The 14,568-nt window shown below is 61.2% G+C and overlaps 3 protein-coding genes across 4 annotated transcripts; 2 read left to right on the top strand and 1 right to left on the bottom strand.

Moving 5' to 3' along the window:
* Window positions 1-203: 203 nt before the first annotated feature.
* On the top strand, window positions 204-8,453 carry WDR24 (WD repeat domain 24). Its single transcript, XM_057385230.1, has 10 exons — window positions 204-290; window positions 951-1,875; window positions 2,343-2,520; window positions 3,290-3,965; window positions 4,041-4,156; window positions 6,003-6,124; window positions 6,449-6,553; window positions 6,634-6,971; window positions 7,732-7,916; window positions 8,033-8,453. Exons 2-10 carry the CDS (start codon window positions 1,395-1,397, stop codon window positions 8,199-8,201), a joined length of 2,370 nt encoding a protein of 789 aa, XP_057241213.1. The 5' UTR covers window positions 204-290; window positions 951-1,394; the 3' UTR covers window positions 8,202-8,453.
* A 192-nt stretch (window positions 8,454-8,645) lies between these two features.
* On the top strand, window positions 8,646-10,510 carry JMJD8 (jumonji domain containing 8). 2 transcript variants are annotated; one of them, XM_057385232.1, is made up of 9 exons: window positions 8,647-8,762; window positions 8,837-8,920; window positions 9,203-9,251; window positions 9,334-9,430; window positions 9,520-9,588; window positions 9,659-9,778; window positions 9,849-9,916; window positions 10,066-10,200; window positions 10,274-10,510. In XM_057385232.1, the coding sequence occupies exons 1-9, from the start codon at window positions 8,677-8,679 to the stop codon at window positions 10,352-10,354; spliced, it is 789 nt and encodes a 262-aa protein (XP_057241215.1). In that variant the 5' UTR covers window positions 8,647-8,676; the 3' UTR covers window positions 10,355-10,510. The 2 variants fall into 2 exon arrangements, with proteins under 2 accessions (XP_057241216.1, XP_057241215.1); XM_057385233.1 differs by lacking the exon at window positions 9,659-9,778 and having other exon boundaries at window positions 8,646-8,762.
* A 122-nt stretch (window positions 10,511-10,632) lies between these two features.
* On the bottom strand, window positions 10,633-14,567 carry STUB1 (STIP1 homology and U-box containing protein 1; the record flags this gene model as incomplete). Its single annotated transcript, XM_057385241.1, has 7 exons — window positions 10,633-11,539; window positions 11,925-12,041; window positions 12,159-12,215; window positions 12,718-12,808; window positions 12,955-13,120; window positions 13,228-13,426; window positions 14,424-14,567. Coding segments are annotated over 7 exons (900 nt in total), but the record flags the coding sequence as incomplete, so codon positions are not given.
* Between the last annotated feature and the right edge of the window lies 1 nt (window position 14,568).

The following is a 14,568-nucleotide window of genomic DNA, read 5'->3' as shown; positions in this document are numbered from 1 at the left end:
GGGGGCGTGGTCTGGAGACAGGGGCGGGGCTGGTACCGTGAGGGGGCGTGGCCTGGAGACAGGGGCGGGGCTGGTACCGTGAGGGGGCGTGGTCTGGAGACAGGGGCGGGGCTGGTACCGTGAGGGGGCGCGGTGTGGCGGAGGGAGCCGGGCCCGCCATCGGCAGGGGGCGCGGCCGGTGGCAGAGGGCGGGTTCCGGCGGCGGAAGGGGGCTTGGCTTGGCGGCAGTTCCGTGGCGGCGGCGGTGGGGCCTGCTCGGCCCGAGCTACCGGCGGGCGAACCGGCACCGGGTACGGCACCGGGCACGTCACCGGGCACAGAGGCCTCGCACGGGGGGGTCCGGGCCCGGGTGGCGGCGGCAGGGGGCTCGGTGGAGGCGGGAAATGGTTGTGAGGGGCCCTGGGGGCTCTGAGGGGTGGGAAGGAGCCGTGTGGACGGTATAGGATGGGAGGGGGCTCTGAGGGAATGCTGAGGGGGCTTCGAAGGGATGGAGTGGGCTCTGAAGGCTCTCTGGGTCAGGGGAGGGCCTTGCAGAGGGCGAGTGTGGGGTGTGAGGGGGCTGAGGGGTCCTGGAGAGGCTGCGGGTCAGGAGAAGGGGGATGTGGGATATGAAAGGGCTGCAGGTCAGGAGAGGCCTCTGAGGGGGCGGGAGCGTGGGGTATGAGGGGCTGGGAAGTTCTGAGTGGCCTCGGGGTGGGTGGGGGCCMTAAGGGTGCTCTGAGAGTGGGAAGGGGCCTCAGGGGGTGGGAATGTGAGGTATGAGGGATCTGTGGGAACTGGCGGGGATTTAAGRGAAGGGTAGAGGGGCGGCAGAGGGCAGTGCTGTGGCAGGAGCYCTGCCTGGCTCCGGAGGACACAGCCCGTGGCACCCTGTAACCCCTCTAGGCAGCCTGGAGTAGCTCCTGGGCTCCCTGGGCTAGAGAAGGAGGGTCATCCCCTGGTTCTTGCAGGCTTTGGGGTTCCAGAGGTGACTGTGGCCTCATTTCACCCCACCTCGTGCTGCGGACGCTGCTCATCTCAGCCACAGCGTTGTACTTGACCTATTTTATCAGCAAGAGCCGCTCTCACCACCTAAACATCTGAGGGTGTGGCCGAGGMGGGAAGAAGGAACTCAGAGTAGGTTTTCAGGAACTCCCTGAGTGCAAGCCACAGAAGGTGACAGGAGGAGAACCGGGAGTGGGGCTGTATCTCCCTCCCCACAGGCAGCTCTGKGGCCTCTCACCTCCACTGACTGTTGATGCAGCCACAAAAAGCCACGGTTGGAGCCACCAAGGCCCGGCAGGAGCCACGGGAGTCCAGCCTGTCCCTGCCCAGCTCTGGCTGAGGTGGAGCAGGGTGGCCGTGTGAGTTTGCAGGCGGCCTGCTGGAGAGGGGACAGCACCTCGAGGACAGCCATGGAGAAGATGGCCAGGGTCACCACCGCCCTGGGGGGCAACGCGCTGACYGGCCGCACCATGTTCTGCCATCTGGACGCCCCTGCCAACGCCATCAGCGTGTGCCGGGACGCCGCCCAGGTGGTGGTGGCTGGCCGCAACATCTTCAAGATCTACTCCATTGAGGAGGAGCAGTTTGTGGAGAAGCTGAATCTCCGCGTGGGCCGCAAACCYTCCCTGAACTTCAGCTGTGCCGACGTGGTGTGGCACCAGATGGATGAGAACCTGCTGGCCACCGCCGCCACCAAYGGCGTGGTGGTCACCTGGAACCTGGGCAAGCCGTCCCGCAACAAGCAGGACCAGCTGTTCACGGAGCACAAGCGCACGGTCAACAAGGTGTGCTTCCACCCCACCGAGGTGTACATGCTGCTCAGCGGCTCCCAGGATGGCTACATGAAGTGCTTTGAYCTGCGCAAGAAGGACTCTGTCAGCACCTTCTCTGGTATGAATGTGGTGGTTATTATCCCATTTTCCTGTGGGGAAGCAGAGTTTGGGCACCTTGCCCTTTTATTGCTTGGCCCCTTACCTTCAGAAGTGGCAGGGATTGGGAGACTGGGAGCTTTGTTTTTTCCTTACTTGTCCCCTTATTCTCAGAAGTGGCAGGGACTGGGGACTTTGTCCTTTCCTTGTTTGTCCCCTTATCCTCAGGAGAGGCGGAGGATGGGGGCTTTGCCCTTCCTCTTGCCCAGGAGGAGGGCCTGCTCAGTGTGATGTWCAAAGCAGGGAAAGAAGGAGCTCAGAGGCATTTTTGGTGCCTTTTTTACCTCTCAGCAGTAGCTGGGTCTGTGCTGGACGTGAAGATGGTCACAGCACTCCCTGCTGCCCCTTCTCTCTGCACTGGGGACCTCCATGTCTCTTCCAATGAGGTTTTCAGCTTTGCTGGATCTCTCAACCTGTGTCYCCTCCCAGGCCAGTCAGAGAGTGTCCGTGATGTCCAGTTCAGCATCCGGGACTATTTTACCTTTGCTGCCACCTTCGAGAACGGGAATGTGCAGCTGTGGGACATCCGCCGGCCYGACCGCTATGAGAGGATGTTCACGGCCCACAATGGGCCCGTCTTCTGCTGYGACTGGCACCCAGAGGACAGGTGAGTGTGGGGCCAGGACCTGCCAGCCACCCAGCCTTGCAGGACAAGGGAGGCCCTAAAAACAGGATTGGGATTTTGTGGGGGAAAGTATGGTCTGTGATACCCTGTCCCCTTGGGTGGCTGGGATGTGGCTGAAAGATTGGAGCAATTATTGCTGTGAGTATTTGAGGTGATGTAGGAGTGTTTGGGGTTTGTTTTTTGATAAATTAGTGGGGTTTGAGGCACTGGGTTGCTTGTGGTTGGGTATAACAAGTGTGACAGCAGCCTCTTGCTCCAGTGTTCAGTTTGAGGAASGCATTTCTTGACTGCTCTGGGACACAATTTGCTTGTGTTCAGGCATGTTTCCCTCCTGCCTTTCCCAGGAGATTTCTGGGAAGGGTCTGGAAGAACCTGTCATGGTGTGCAGGTCCCTCCTCGCTCCTTGCCAGGCAGTAGTGCCACTGCTCATGATCTTAGAGAGGCACTGGAATACGTTCCAAGTGGCCTTTTTCTTCTCTGCTGTGCCTGGTGAGTGGAAAGCAGAACCAGAGGGAGCTGCCCTGACTGGGATGTGGCTCTAAAGGCACAGGGCCATAAATGGGGGCAGGAAGGAGGGTGTTGTCTGACCTGGATGTTGGAGAGCAGAGGTGTCAGGAGCACACGGGAGGATGGGATTGCAGCCCAGCTGCTTCCCCCGAGGAGCAGGTGTGGACATGGTCACATGTGTGCTGTGAGCGTTTCTGTGCCATGGTGAGAACAGAGAGGTGAACACTGATCCACCCTTCTGCAGGGGCTGGCTGGCCACGGGCGGCCGGGACAAGATGGTGAAGGTGTGGGACATGAACACGACGCGGGCCAAGGAGATCTACTGCGTGCAGACCATCGCCTCGGTGGCGCGGGTGAAGTGGCGCCCCGAGTGCAAGCACCACATCGCCACCTGCTCCATGATGGTGGACCACAACATCTACGTGTGGGATGTGCGCCGTCCCTTCATCCCCTCGGCCATGTTCGAGGAGCACAAGGACGTCACCACGGGCATCGTGTGGCGGCACCTCCACGACCCTTATTTCCTCCTGTCTGGCTCCAAGGACAGTACCCTTTACCAGCACATCTTCAAGGAYGCCAGCCAGCCCATCGACCGGGCCAACCCCGAGGGGCTGTGCTACAGCCTCTACGGAGACCTGGCCTTCGCCGCCAAGGAGAGCCTCATCTCCTCCGACTCCAACCGCAAGCCCTACATCGGGGACCGGCGCCACCCCATCTTCTTCAAGCGCAAGCTGGACCCCACGGAGCAGTTTGAGTACATCTCATCCTCCAGCGCCCTCAGCGTGTTCGAGACAGACATGGAGAGCGGCAGCATGGACTGGTTCGTGCACACAGCCAAGCAGTATGCGCTGGCCGGCCGGCCGCTGGCCGAGCTCTGTGACCATAACGCCAAGGTGGCCAAGGGGCTGGACCGCAACCAGGTGAGCTGTGGGATGGGTGGTGCTGCAGGAGGGTTGTAGCCTGGAAAGGTCTGACAGGGATTGTTTTCCACGCAGGTGGCTCAGACGTGGACGATGCTGAGGATTATCTACTCCAGCCTGGGCACCGTGTCATCCACCAACCTCAACCACAGCATGGGGAAAGGCAGCGCCGCCCTCCCACTCATGAACAGGTATGAGGTGTGGGAGCTGCAGGGGGTGATGAGATGGCTGGATAACTCCATGAATGGGAGAGAGGAAATGGCTCCCTGGCTGGGATGGGGTTATGGAGCCGTATCATGGGATACCAGAATGGTTTGGGTTGGAAGGGACATTAAAGTTCATCTCATTCCAACCCCTGCCATGGGCAGGGACACCTTCCACTGTCCCAGGCTGCTCCAAACCCCGTCCAGCCTGGCCTTGGACACTGCCAGGGATCCAGGGGCAGCCACAGCTTCTCTGGGCAATCTGTGCCAGGGCCTCCCCACCCTCACAGGRAGGGATTTCTCCCTAATACCTAATCTGTCCCAGACATGGGAAGCAAGCAGGGACGGCTCTCCCTCAGCCTCAGGCCATGCTGGTTTGCGGGTTGGCATTGTTTGAATGCAGCCATTTCCCAGTGGTGGTGTGAGAAGTGAGTGCTCAGCCTGGCCTTGAGCTGCGCAGTCTCACATGCTCATCCCTTCCATTTTCAACCAAAGCTTGGCCGTGGTAGGGCAAGGGGCTGGGACCAGCTCTGCAGTTACTGAATTCAGAAATCACAGAATGGTTAAGGCTGGAAAMGCCCTGTGAGACCATTCCCCAGCAGCAATGCCAAGGCCACCTCTAACCCATGTCCCTAAGCACYACAAATACATGATTGTGAACATCTCCAGGGATGGGGACTCCACCACTGCCCTGGGCAGCTGTGCCAGTGCCTGACCACCTTCCCCATGAAGAAATTTTCCTTAATACCCAATCCAAATCTCCTCTGGCACAACTTGAGGCTGTTCCCTCTCCTCCTGTCTCTGTTCCCTGGCAGCAGAGCCCGATTCCCCCCTGGCTGCCCCTCCTGTCAGAGTTGTGCAGAGCCACAAGGTCCCCCCAGAGCCTCCTTTGCTCCAGGCTGAAACCCTTCCCAGCTCCCTCAGCTGCTCCTGGGGCTCCAGCCCCTTCCYCAGCTCTGTTCCCTTCTCTGGACATGCTCCAGCCCCTCAATRTCTTTCCTGTCATGAGGACCCCAAAACTGACCCCAGGATTGGAGGTGAGGCCTCAGCAGTGCCCAGGGCCATGAGGGTGACCAAGGGCTGGGGATGAAGAAGGTGTCTCATGRCTGGAACTGGAGCTGCTGGTGTGCAGAGACTTTCTTCTGAAGCCTTTTCAAGGGAGAGTACAGCCCTGCTCTGCCAGCAGCTTGCTGGCATGGAGAGCTCATCGTGGGCCGATGAAGCAGGAAAACTTGTTTTTCCTCTTCTCAATGACATAAACGTGAGGGGTGAAGACTCCAAATTAGCTGTCAGACCTCGCAGAGCCGGGTTCCCACAGAGAGTGACAGATCCTCAAATAACACCAAAAGAAACAAGCACTGTCCTTGACCAAGCTCTGCCTCCAGCTGGGTGGCTGTGCCGCTGTCTGAGACGTGGCAGGCAGCAGCCTGGGGTGCTCCAACCCTGGCTCTGCTCCAACCCCATCCCTTTTCCATCTCACTGAAGGCCAAGYGTGGTGATGCATAACAATCAGCCAGGCACCTTGGAGTGAGGCAAGTCCTGCTCACCTGCTTCTGAGGGGAAGGAGATAGAATCAGGATTCTGCTCGGCGCTGACATTCCTCAGGGAGACCTTTGCAGTGCATGTGCAGTTTCACCAGGCTTGGAGSAAGGGCTGTGATCACAGTCACAATGTGTCTATTTTTAAGTCACACAGTGGCGAGTTCTGCCCATATAGGGCTTTCACTGTATCTCATTTCACCATTCAAATTGCAACTGGACACCTGTATCCTGACTGTTTGCTGGCTGGAATAGAAACTTTATACTCCTCTGACCAAATCTGTCTTTTTTCCCAGCTTTAACCTGAAGGATATCCCTGCTGGGCTGGGTAGTGAGTCCAGACTGGACCGCAGCAAAGGAGAAAGCCGCACAGAAAACATCCTCATGGATTCCTCCTCCACCCTGATCAACAATGAGGGTAATGCTCCTGGGYGGGCATAGTCCCAGTCTCACAGCTCTTCCCTCCTCACCTGAATGTATGGGATAAACTGGTGCATTTATCCTGTAAATTGGGGTGGCTGGGCCTGCCGGAGCCCCAGGTAAAGGACACTGGGCCCCAGGACACAGCATAAGGACAATTTAGCCCTGTGACCAGTGATAGTGGTGGCTGTGGGCACCAGGAGTGTGGCTGTGATGGGACCTAAGCTGTGTGGTTTGGGCACAACCTGGCACACTGGGGCACAACACTGGGAGGTGGGTCCAACAGTGTGATGAGCTGATTTCTCTTTCCCTGGGCATGCAGACAACGAGGAGACAGAGGGCAGTGATGTCCCTGCAGATTATCTGCTGGGGGATGTGGAGGCAGATGAGGATGACCTGTACATGATGGACCACGAGAACCCACATGGTGAGCGCACAGCTGCTGCTAGGAGGTGTTGCCTGTCCCAGCTGGATCTTCTCCTGTTCATTGCTGCTCTCTTCTCGCAGCCGAAGAGCAGGAATACAGCCTTCCCCAGGAAGCCTTCCCGCTGCGCCATGAAATCGTGGACAACCCTTCGGCCTTGGACCACCTGCAGGACAAGGCTGACTCGCCTCACGTAAGCGGCAATGAGGCCGAGACRGTGTCGCTGACCCCTGTGGAGTCCTTCTCGCTGATCTCCATCTCCCACTCGCTCTACGAGAACCGCCTGCCCTCYGACTTCTTCAACCCCATCGTGCGGGACACGCTGCTGTTCTACGCTGAGCAGGGGGATGTGCAGACRGCCGTGTCTGTGCTCATCGTGCTGGGAGAGCGCATCCGCAAGGAGATCGATGAGCAGATGCAGGTAGAGCCTGTGGGGTGCAGGGGGATGCCTTGGTGGGACCCAGACGGGGTCCACCCATGGGATGGGTTCCTACCTGGACTGTGGGCATTCTCTTCTCCAGCCCCTGTCAGGCTGGTGCTAAGCTGGGCTGAGCAGCTCCAGCTCCAGGACCTGCCCTGCCACCAGTCCTGGCAGAGACTTSAGGTGGGGTCTGTAGGGCCAGGATGGGGAAGTGACCTTGGCCTCTTGATTTAGGGAAGGATGTTGTTCCCCAGCGTTGTAGAGCTGTTCTCCCACTGCAGGGGTTGTAGAATCACAAAATCCTTTAGGCTGCAAACGSTAAGAAATGAGATCATTGAGTGCAACCATTTCCCCAGCACTGTCAAAGTCACCACTAAACCATGSCCCCAAGTGCCACATCAATATGSCTTTTAAATCTCCCAGGGAGGGTGATTCTACCACTGCCCTGGGCAACTATGCCAWTGCTTGACCRCTCTTTCCATGAAGAARAATTTCCATTTCCCCAAATCCAACCTAAACCTCTCCTGGCCCAGCTTGAGACCATTTCCTCTTGTCCTGTCTCTGTTCGATGGGAGCAGAGCCCAGCCCTCCCCTGGCTCCAYCCTCCTGTCAGGGAGTTGTAGAGTGAGAAGATCCCCCTTGAGCATCCTTTTCTCCAGGCTGAGCGTCCCGGGAGATCTTGCCTTTGGGAAGCAGGGCTGGGGTCCTGAGGGGGTTCCAGGGTGAATGCGGAGGCTCAGCTGTCTGTGGCTGTCCCCAGGAGCACTGGTACACATCCTACATCGACCTGCTGCAGCGCTTCCAGCTCTGGAACATCTCCAATGAGGTGATCAAGCTGAGCACCTGCCGTGCCATCAACTGCCTCAACCAAGCTTCCACCACCCTCCACGTCAACTGCAGCAACTGCAAGCGGCCCATGAGCAACAGGGGCTGGATCTGCGACAGGTGAGGGTGCCCAGAGAGGCTGCGGGGGCAGGAGGATGGGGCGGGTGCCCCTGTTCCCTCCTTTTGCCCCCCTGAGGGCTCTCCGTGCCCACACTCACCCGAATCTCCCGGTGCAGGTGTCGGCAGTGTGCCAGCATGTGTGCCGTGTGTCACCACGTGGTGAAGGGGCTCTTCGTCTGGTGCCAGGGCTGCAGCCACGGCGGCCACCTGCAGCACATCATGAAGTGGCTGGAGACCAGCTCCCACTGCCCTGCCGGCTGCGGCCACCTCTGCGAGTACACYTGAGCCCCGCGGGGCGAGTAGAGCTGAGCCCCCTGAGAGAACACTTGAGCCCCGGACCCACGGGGGAGTTGGCAGTGGGGTGGAGCACGGGACGGCCAGGGCAGGCAGCGTGTCCTGCCTGACACCCTCGCCCCTCCCCCTGTATTTATTTGTGTAAATAAGGGCTGGGGGTGCATCCCCTGCCTAGCCGTTTTTTAATGGATTAAAACAAACCAGCAGTTGCATCGAGCCATGACTCCTGTCTTTGCTTCCCCTGGATGCAGTGGCCCCCGGGACGGGCCCCGGACCTTCTCCCTGACGGGGCTCCCGGTACCCTCGGAACCTTACACTGCTGTCCCCCTTTGCCGCAAGCCGTGGGTACGGCCCCCTTTGAGCAATGGCTCTTACCGGGACCCGTAGCGACGCGCCCAGCCAATGGCTGTGTGGCTCGTGTGTTCGCGCTGCATGCCGGGAATCGTAGTCCCCGGTGCCCGTCTCGATGGCGGCTCGGTTGTTCCCGCTGCTGCTGCTGCCGCTGGGCTGGGTCCGGCCCGGCGCCTGCACCGACCTGCCGGGCGGTGGCTGGTGAGGGCGGGGGTGGCTGCCTCGGCACTGGTTCCCATGCCGGCACGGGGGCTAAGCGGAGCCTCCCGTTGCAGGCTGGCGGGCACGGTGCCGGAGGAGCCGCGCTGCACGGTGGAGCGAGCCGATGCCTCCGTCACCTACTCCCTCTTCCTGCAGCGGTACGGGGGGGACCCGGCACAGCCCCGGCGGCCGCGGAACCGACACACGGCTCCCGGAGACTCCCGGTGCACCCATCGGGCGGGCAAAAGGGGAAGGGCGGGAGGGATTGGGAGGGCAGACCCTGGGGTCCCGGGGAGCACCTGAAGGAAGGTGGATGGGACCGATCCCGGTGCCCTGGGGGTGGTTTAGAGCCTGTCCCGGTGTGGGTCGGTTCGGTCTCGGTGTCCCGGGTATGGGTCRGTGCCGGTCCCCTGCGAGAGCCCGCTGGATGCTCCCACCAGGTTCGCCTTCTCCCGGCCGGTGATCCTCGGTGGCGTCACGGACAACTCGGTGAGTGCCAGGAGCTGACAGAGGTTTCCGGGCGGCCCGGGAGCGGCGGCAGCATCCCGGCCCCCTGCGCTCCTTCCCGCAGGCGTTCCGAGCCCTCTGCACCCGGGAGAAGCTGCTGGCGGCCTTCGGGCCCCTCCCGGTGCGGCTCAGCACGGCCAACACGTACTCGTACCGCAAAGGTGAGCGCGGAGCCGTGCCCGGCCGCGGGSGTGCCGCTTCCCCCGCTCATCCCTCCCGTTCTCCCCGCTCATCCCCGCCGTTCCCGCAGTGGATGTGCCGTTCCAGGAGTACGTGGACCATCTGCTGAAGCCGCAGGACCCGGCCCGGCTGGGCAGCGGTGGGTAGCGCTGTCCCACCCCTCCACAGCCCCGTCCCCTCACCGGGCTCAGCCTCCCTTATCCCCCCAGACACCCTCTACTTCTTCGGGGACAACAACTTCACCGAGTGGGGCCCCCTCTTCCAGCACTATGTGCCCCCTCCCTTCCGCATCCCGGGCACCAGCCCCGCCTACAGCTTTGGGATTGCAGGTGGGTGTGGGATGGGATCGGGGCAGGACTGGGGGCTCTCCGCAGCACCAACCCCCCGCTCCCACTGCAGGCTCAGGCTCCGGTGTTCCCTTCCACTGGCATGGCCCTGGTTTCTCTGAGGTGATTTTCGGTAGGAAGGTGAGAACTGAGCCATGAGGGAAGGATTTGGGGAGGGGGAGAAGAAACAAGGCCCTAACGGGTGTCCCTGACCAAGGGGAAGCACCCCTGGGGCTGAGCCCGAGGGGCTGCAGGGGAATTGAGAGGGGATGTGCCCCGGTGTTTTCCAGCGCTGGTTTCTGTACCCGCCGGATAAACACCCACACTTCCACCCCAATGAGACAACGCTGGCCTGGCTCCAGCACACRTATCCCACCCTGCCGCCGGCCCAGCGCCCGCTGGAGTGCACCCTGCGCCCTGGGGAGGTGAGTCCAGGGGCTGGACGGGACCCCAGGCATCCCAGCCAGAGCCATGGGACCCCCCTGCTGCCTCCCACAGGTCCTGTACTTCCCYGACCGCTGGTGGCATGCCACACTCAACCTGGACACCAGTGTCTTCATCTCCACCTTCCTGGGCTAGGGCTGCAAGGGACAAAGTCACCATCATCCCAGCCAGGGCAGGAGCTCCAGCTCCTGCCACCCTCAGGGAAAGGCAACTGGTGTTGGGACCAATGGCCTGAGAAAGTTCTGGATTTTATCTTCTCCCTCCCCCATGGATTAAAGTTGTTTCACTGAAGCACATGGTGTGTTGCTACATCCCTGGAGCAAACCCGCTCCCCATGGGATGGCACCAATTCCCAAGCCAGGATCTCCCCAGAAATGGCTGCTGTGAACCACTCCAGATCCTTTTCCATGTTTATTGCTGAATTTTTTTTTATTCTTTTTATATATATATATATATATGTTTTTTTTTAATGGACATTGGCAAACTTCCAGAGGGCGCTCAAAAGCCAAGGCAGGCCATCGGCCAACCGAAACGCTGGAATCTCAGTTGGATGCAAATCTGTTGGTTATTTTTTGTGGGGTTTTTAAGGGATTTCATTAAAAGGAACAAGAACTTGAACCCGGGTGGTTGTTCTCAGGGAACCACGGTCCCAGTGGGGAAGGGGAGGTGGGAACCAGCCCCTTCCAGCCCTGGGGTAGTTGTGTCCCAGGAAAAGCCAGAGGGTGAGTCAGCATCCCAGCAAGTGGCTGTTTACTGGGAGGAGGACCCAGCCCTGGCCAGGCAGGAGGTGCAAGGAAGAGGTAACAACTATAAACACAGGGAAGGATGGGGCTGCAGGTGCTCATCCMGGCAAGCTCCCTGTGGCAATCCCTGGAGCGGGACGTGCTCTTTGGGGACTGTGGCTGCCCTGGCTGAGGGGTGATGAACATGATGGTGAGGCCACTGCCGAGGAGCCAGCCTTCCAACCCCCAGGCAGGACTTGGAGCTGGAGAGGGGAGCCAGGGAGCTGTAGTGCCCGCCCGGCTGCTGTGGCTCCTCAGGAAGGGGTCATGGTGAGGTGCCCTCGCCCAGCGCCAGGCCTGGGGCAGCTGGGGCGCATGGGGAACAGCCGGAGAGCGAGTAAGGCATGGTGCCAGCCCAGGGAGAGCCAGCTGTGCCAGGGCGCCCGGGCGGGCCAGCGCTGCCCCTGGCCCCTCAGTAATCCTCCACCCAGCCGTTCTCCGAGATGAACGCGTCTATCACCTCCTTCATGGCGAGGTTGGGGATCAGCTGGTCCTGGGTCAGGGGACTCCGCGTCACCGGGTCAAAATGACCCACGCGCTGCGAGGGAGGAGGCGCAGGGGAACCGGTTACTCCACGTGTCCCGGTGCAGCCCTGGGGCGCGGGTGGCTGCGGGGCCAGCACCGTGTGGCATCTGCCCCGGTATCCGGGCACCTGCCCAGGGCAAGAGGGAGAGCCCCCTCGGAGGTGCCTCCCAGCAGGATGAGGGCAGGTGAAGATGCAAGACCCCTGCCAAGAGCCGCCTCCGCTYTGGGCAGGGCCTGGCAGCACCTGCTCCGCCGGGAGCTGCCTGGGCAGGCAACCGTGATCAAACCCAAGGAGCCTGYRGAACCCTGAGCTGAGCAAAGAGATRCCTTCCCACCCAGGCAGAMGAGGACTTTGGGCAAGGTCCTGGGAAACCCCCCTGCCCCTGGCCTGGCAGTACCTGGAGATGCTCCTCAATGTCCTTCCTGTCGTAGGTGATCCCGCTGGGCGTGATGCAGGGCTCTCTCATCAGCTCAAAACTGATCTTCCCACACAGGTAGTCGGGGATGTCCCGCTTCTGGCTCAAGAGAGGCACAGCTGGGTCAGGAAAGTGGGCTGGAAGGTGGGGCTGGCTCAGATGGGGGAAGCAGGGAACGCAGCAGATTTATAGGAGCACAGGTTGGGGCACCCTCACCTTCCTCTTCTCATCCACTTGGGAGAAGAGCTCGTCCATGTCTGCCAGGTATTTGTCCTGAAAGAGAAGCCCTTGAGTTCCCTTCAGGAACCAGGGTTCCCTGGTGTGCAAGGGCTACAGGTCCCCAGGGATAGCCCCAAAGCCCYGCACCCATGGGCGCTGTGGCAGCCCCTCTGCCTGTGCAGCTCTTGGCTGAACCTAGCAGGAGTGATCCARCTTAAAAATAACCTTCCTTCATGGGGCTATTTTTATCTGGGATTAATCCCCAAAACCCAGACCCACAGGTGGCTGAAAGCCACTTGTGTTCCCTCRGGGAACAACAGGCACAGCAGCCGTCACCTCTGCCAGGCTGGGACAAGAGGTGACAGAGCAGGGGAAGCCATCATGGGAGAACACAACAGCCCTGAAACGGTGGCTCGAGCCACAGAATGAAGGCTGAGAAGCTGTGCTGTGTCCCAAGGTCTCCCGGCCTTCACCTGGACAGCTGCAGCCCTGCAGCTTCCCTGGCTGCAGCAGAACATGAGGATGGGGATGAAGAAGCTCCAGCCCCACCACTCACGTGTTTGGCCTCGATGCTGGCCAGCTGAACACGGCTCCGGCTCTCGTCCGTGTTTTCCTCCTGCTGAGTCTTTCGGCACTCGGCCAGCTCCCTAGGACAGAGTGGGAGATCAGGAGGATGGGGGAGCACTGCCGCTCCCTTCCCTGCTGTCTCAGCTGCAGGGCTCTGCAGAGGCACCTCACGCAGAGCTGTGACAGCCTGGTGGCCTTAAAAAGGCCTTTCCAGGTGCCCCGTTACCTCTCCTTCTCGGCCATGATCAGCTTGGTCAGGTGGGAGTGCAGCTCATTCTCCTGGTTGATCCGCTTCTCCTCAATGCTGTTCCAGCGCTTCTTCTTGGCGATGCGCAGYGCGCTGGGGATGTCGTCCCCAAAATTCAGCCGCTGCTCCTTGGCCAGGTTGTAGGCTGAGGAGAGAAAGGGCACCTCAGAGCCAGTGGCAGCATCCYCGTCTCCATCCCTGGCCCTTTCCCAGCAGACGGGAGCAGAGGACRATGGCAGCGTGCCCGCTCACCTCTCTGCAGGTTGGCGATGGCCTCGTCGTAGTTTTCCATCTCCATCTGGCACTGGCCCAGGAAGAAGTGAGCCTTCACGGACTGCCCRTCCAGCTCCAGAGCCCGCTTGCAGTCGGCCAGCGCCTTGTCGTGCTGCTGCATCTTCAGATAGCACAGCGCCCGGTTGGTGTAGTACACGGCCACCAAGGGGTTCCGGTTCTGCGGGGACAGGCCCATGTTGGTCGTGGCAGCAGGGCCGGGACGCGCTGGCGGCCGGGTGACAGCCGGGTGACAGCCGGGTGACTCGGTGAGCCAGCGGCGCAGCGCTGTCACCCTGGGCAGGGAGAGCCAGGAGTGCCAGCGGGGGTGTGCACTCCGTGGGGAGGCGCTGGGATGGATTGGGGACAGGCTGGGGCTGGTCCCCATAGGGCAGCCAATGTCCCTGCCCACAGAGGGGACCGTCCCCTCAATACCATGGCCTGGCTGGGGGAACTGGAGGAACCCAGGGTGGGTCTGCCCTAACCAGCACAGCCTGGGGACAGGGAGGGTTTAGGGGCGACAGGCTCAGGGGTTTAGGTGCGACAGCCCACTCTGGGGGTGGCTATAGGGCAGTCCAGCTTGGAGTTGGGCAGGAGACAGCATGGGCTGTGGGTGTCCAAGTCCAGAGAGAGGGCCAGGGCAGAGGGGGGTGCCTAGGCCTGGCCTGGGGGTGGTAGTCCAGACCCAGAAGAGGAGATCCAGGCCCAGAGGTGTGTCCAGCCRCCCTTAGGAGGGGCTAGGCCCAGTGAGGGGACAGTGTCCAGATTAAGTGTCCCATCTCAGGGGTATCTTGGCCAGGCCTGAGCAAAAACAGTGTCCAGACCAAGGAGGTTCCATCCCGTTGGTACCCAGGCCAGGGCTAGGGTGGTGTCCAGGCTGGGGGAGGCCCATGTTTCGGGTGTCACGGCCAGGCGTGTGGCGGGAGTGTCCCATCCCCGGGGATCCCATCCCACGGTTAGCCGGGCCAGGTCCGGGAGGGTCCAGGCTAAGGGAGGTGYCAGCCTGGGGCCATCAAGGCCGGAGGGCACCCAGGCCAAGCCCAGGGGGAGGCTGGTGTGTCCCGTCCCGGGGTTACCCACGCCAAGCCCCTGGGGACGGGGGTGCGGGGTGTCCCCTCCCCGGTGTTCCCGTCCCGGGGGCCGGTCCCGCGCGGACCGGGGGCGCCGCTGGGACTCACGATGGCGCGGCCGTAGCAGGCGGCGGCCTCGGGGTACTTGCGGCCGCCGAAGAGCCGGTTCCCCTGCTCCTTGTGCTCCTGCGCGCTGTGGCTCTTCTCGGGGCTGCCGCCGCCCGCGCCCCCCGCTCCCGGCCCCGCCGCACCG

This window comes from Malurus melanocephalus, unplaced genomic scaffold, assembly GCF_030028575.1.
Source record: "Malurus melanocephalus ecotype Western Australia unplaced genomic scaffold, MMel_1.1 scaffold_801, whole genome shotgun sequence".
Lineage (NCBI taxonomy): Eukaryota > Metazoa > Chordata > Aves > Passeriformes > Maluridae > Malurus > Malurus melanocephalus.
This window is presented reverse-complemented; position numbering and strand designations above follow the sequence as displayed.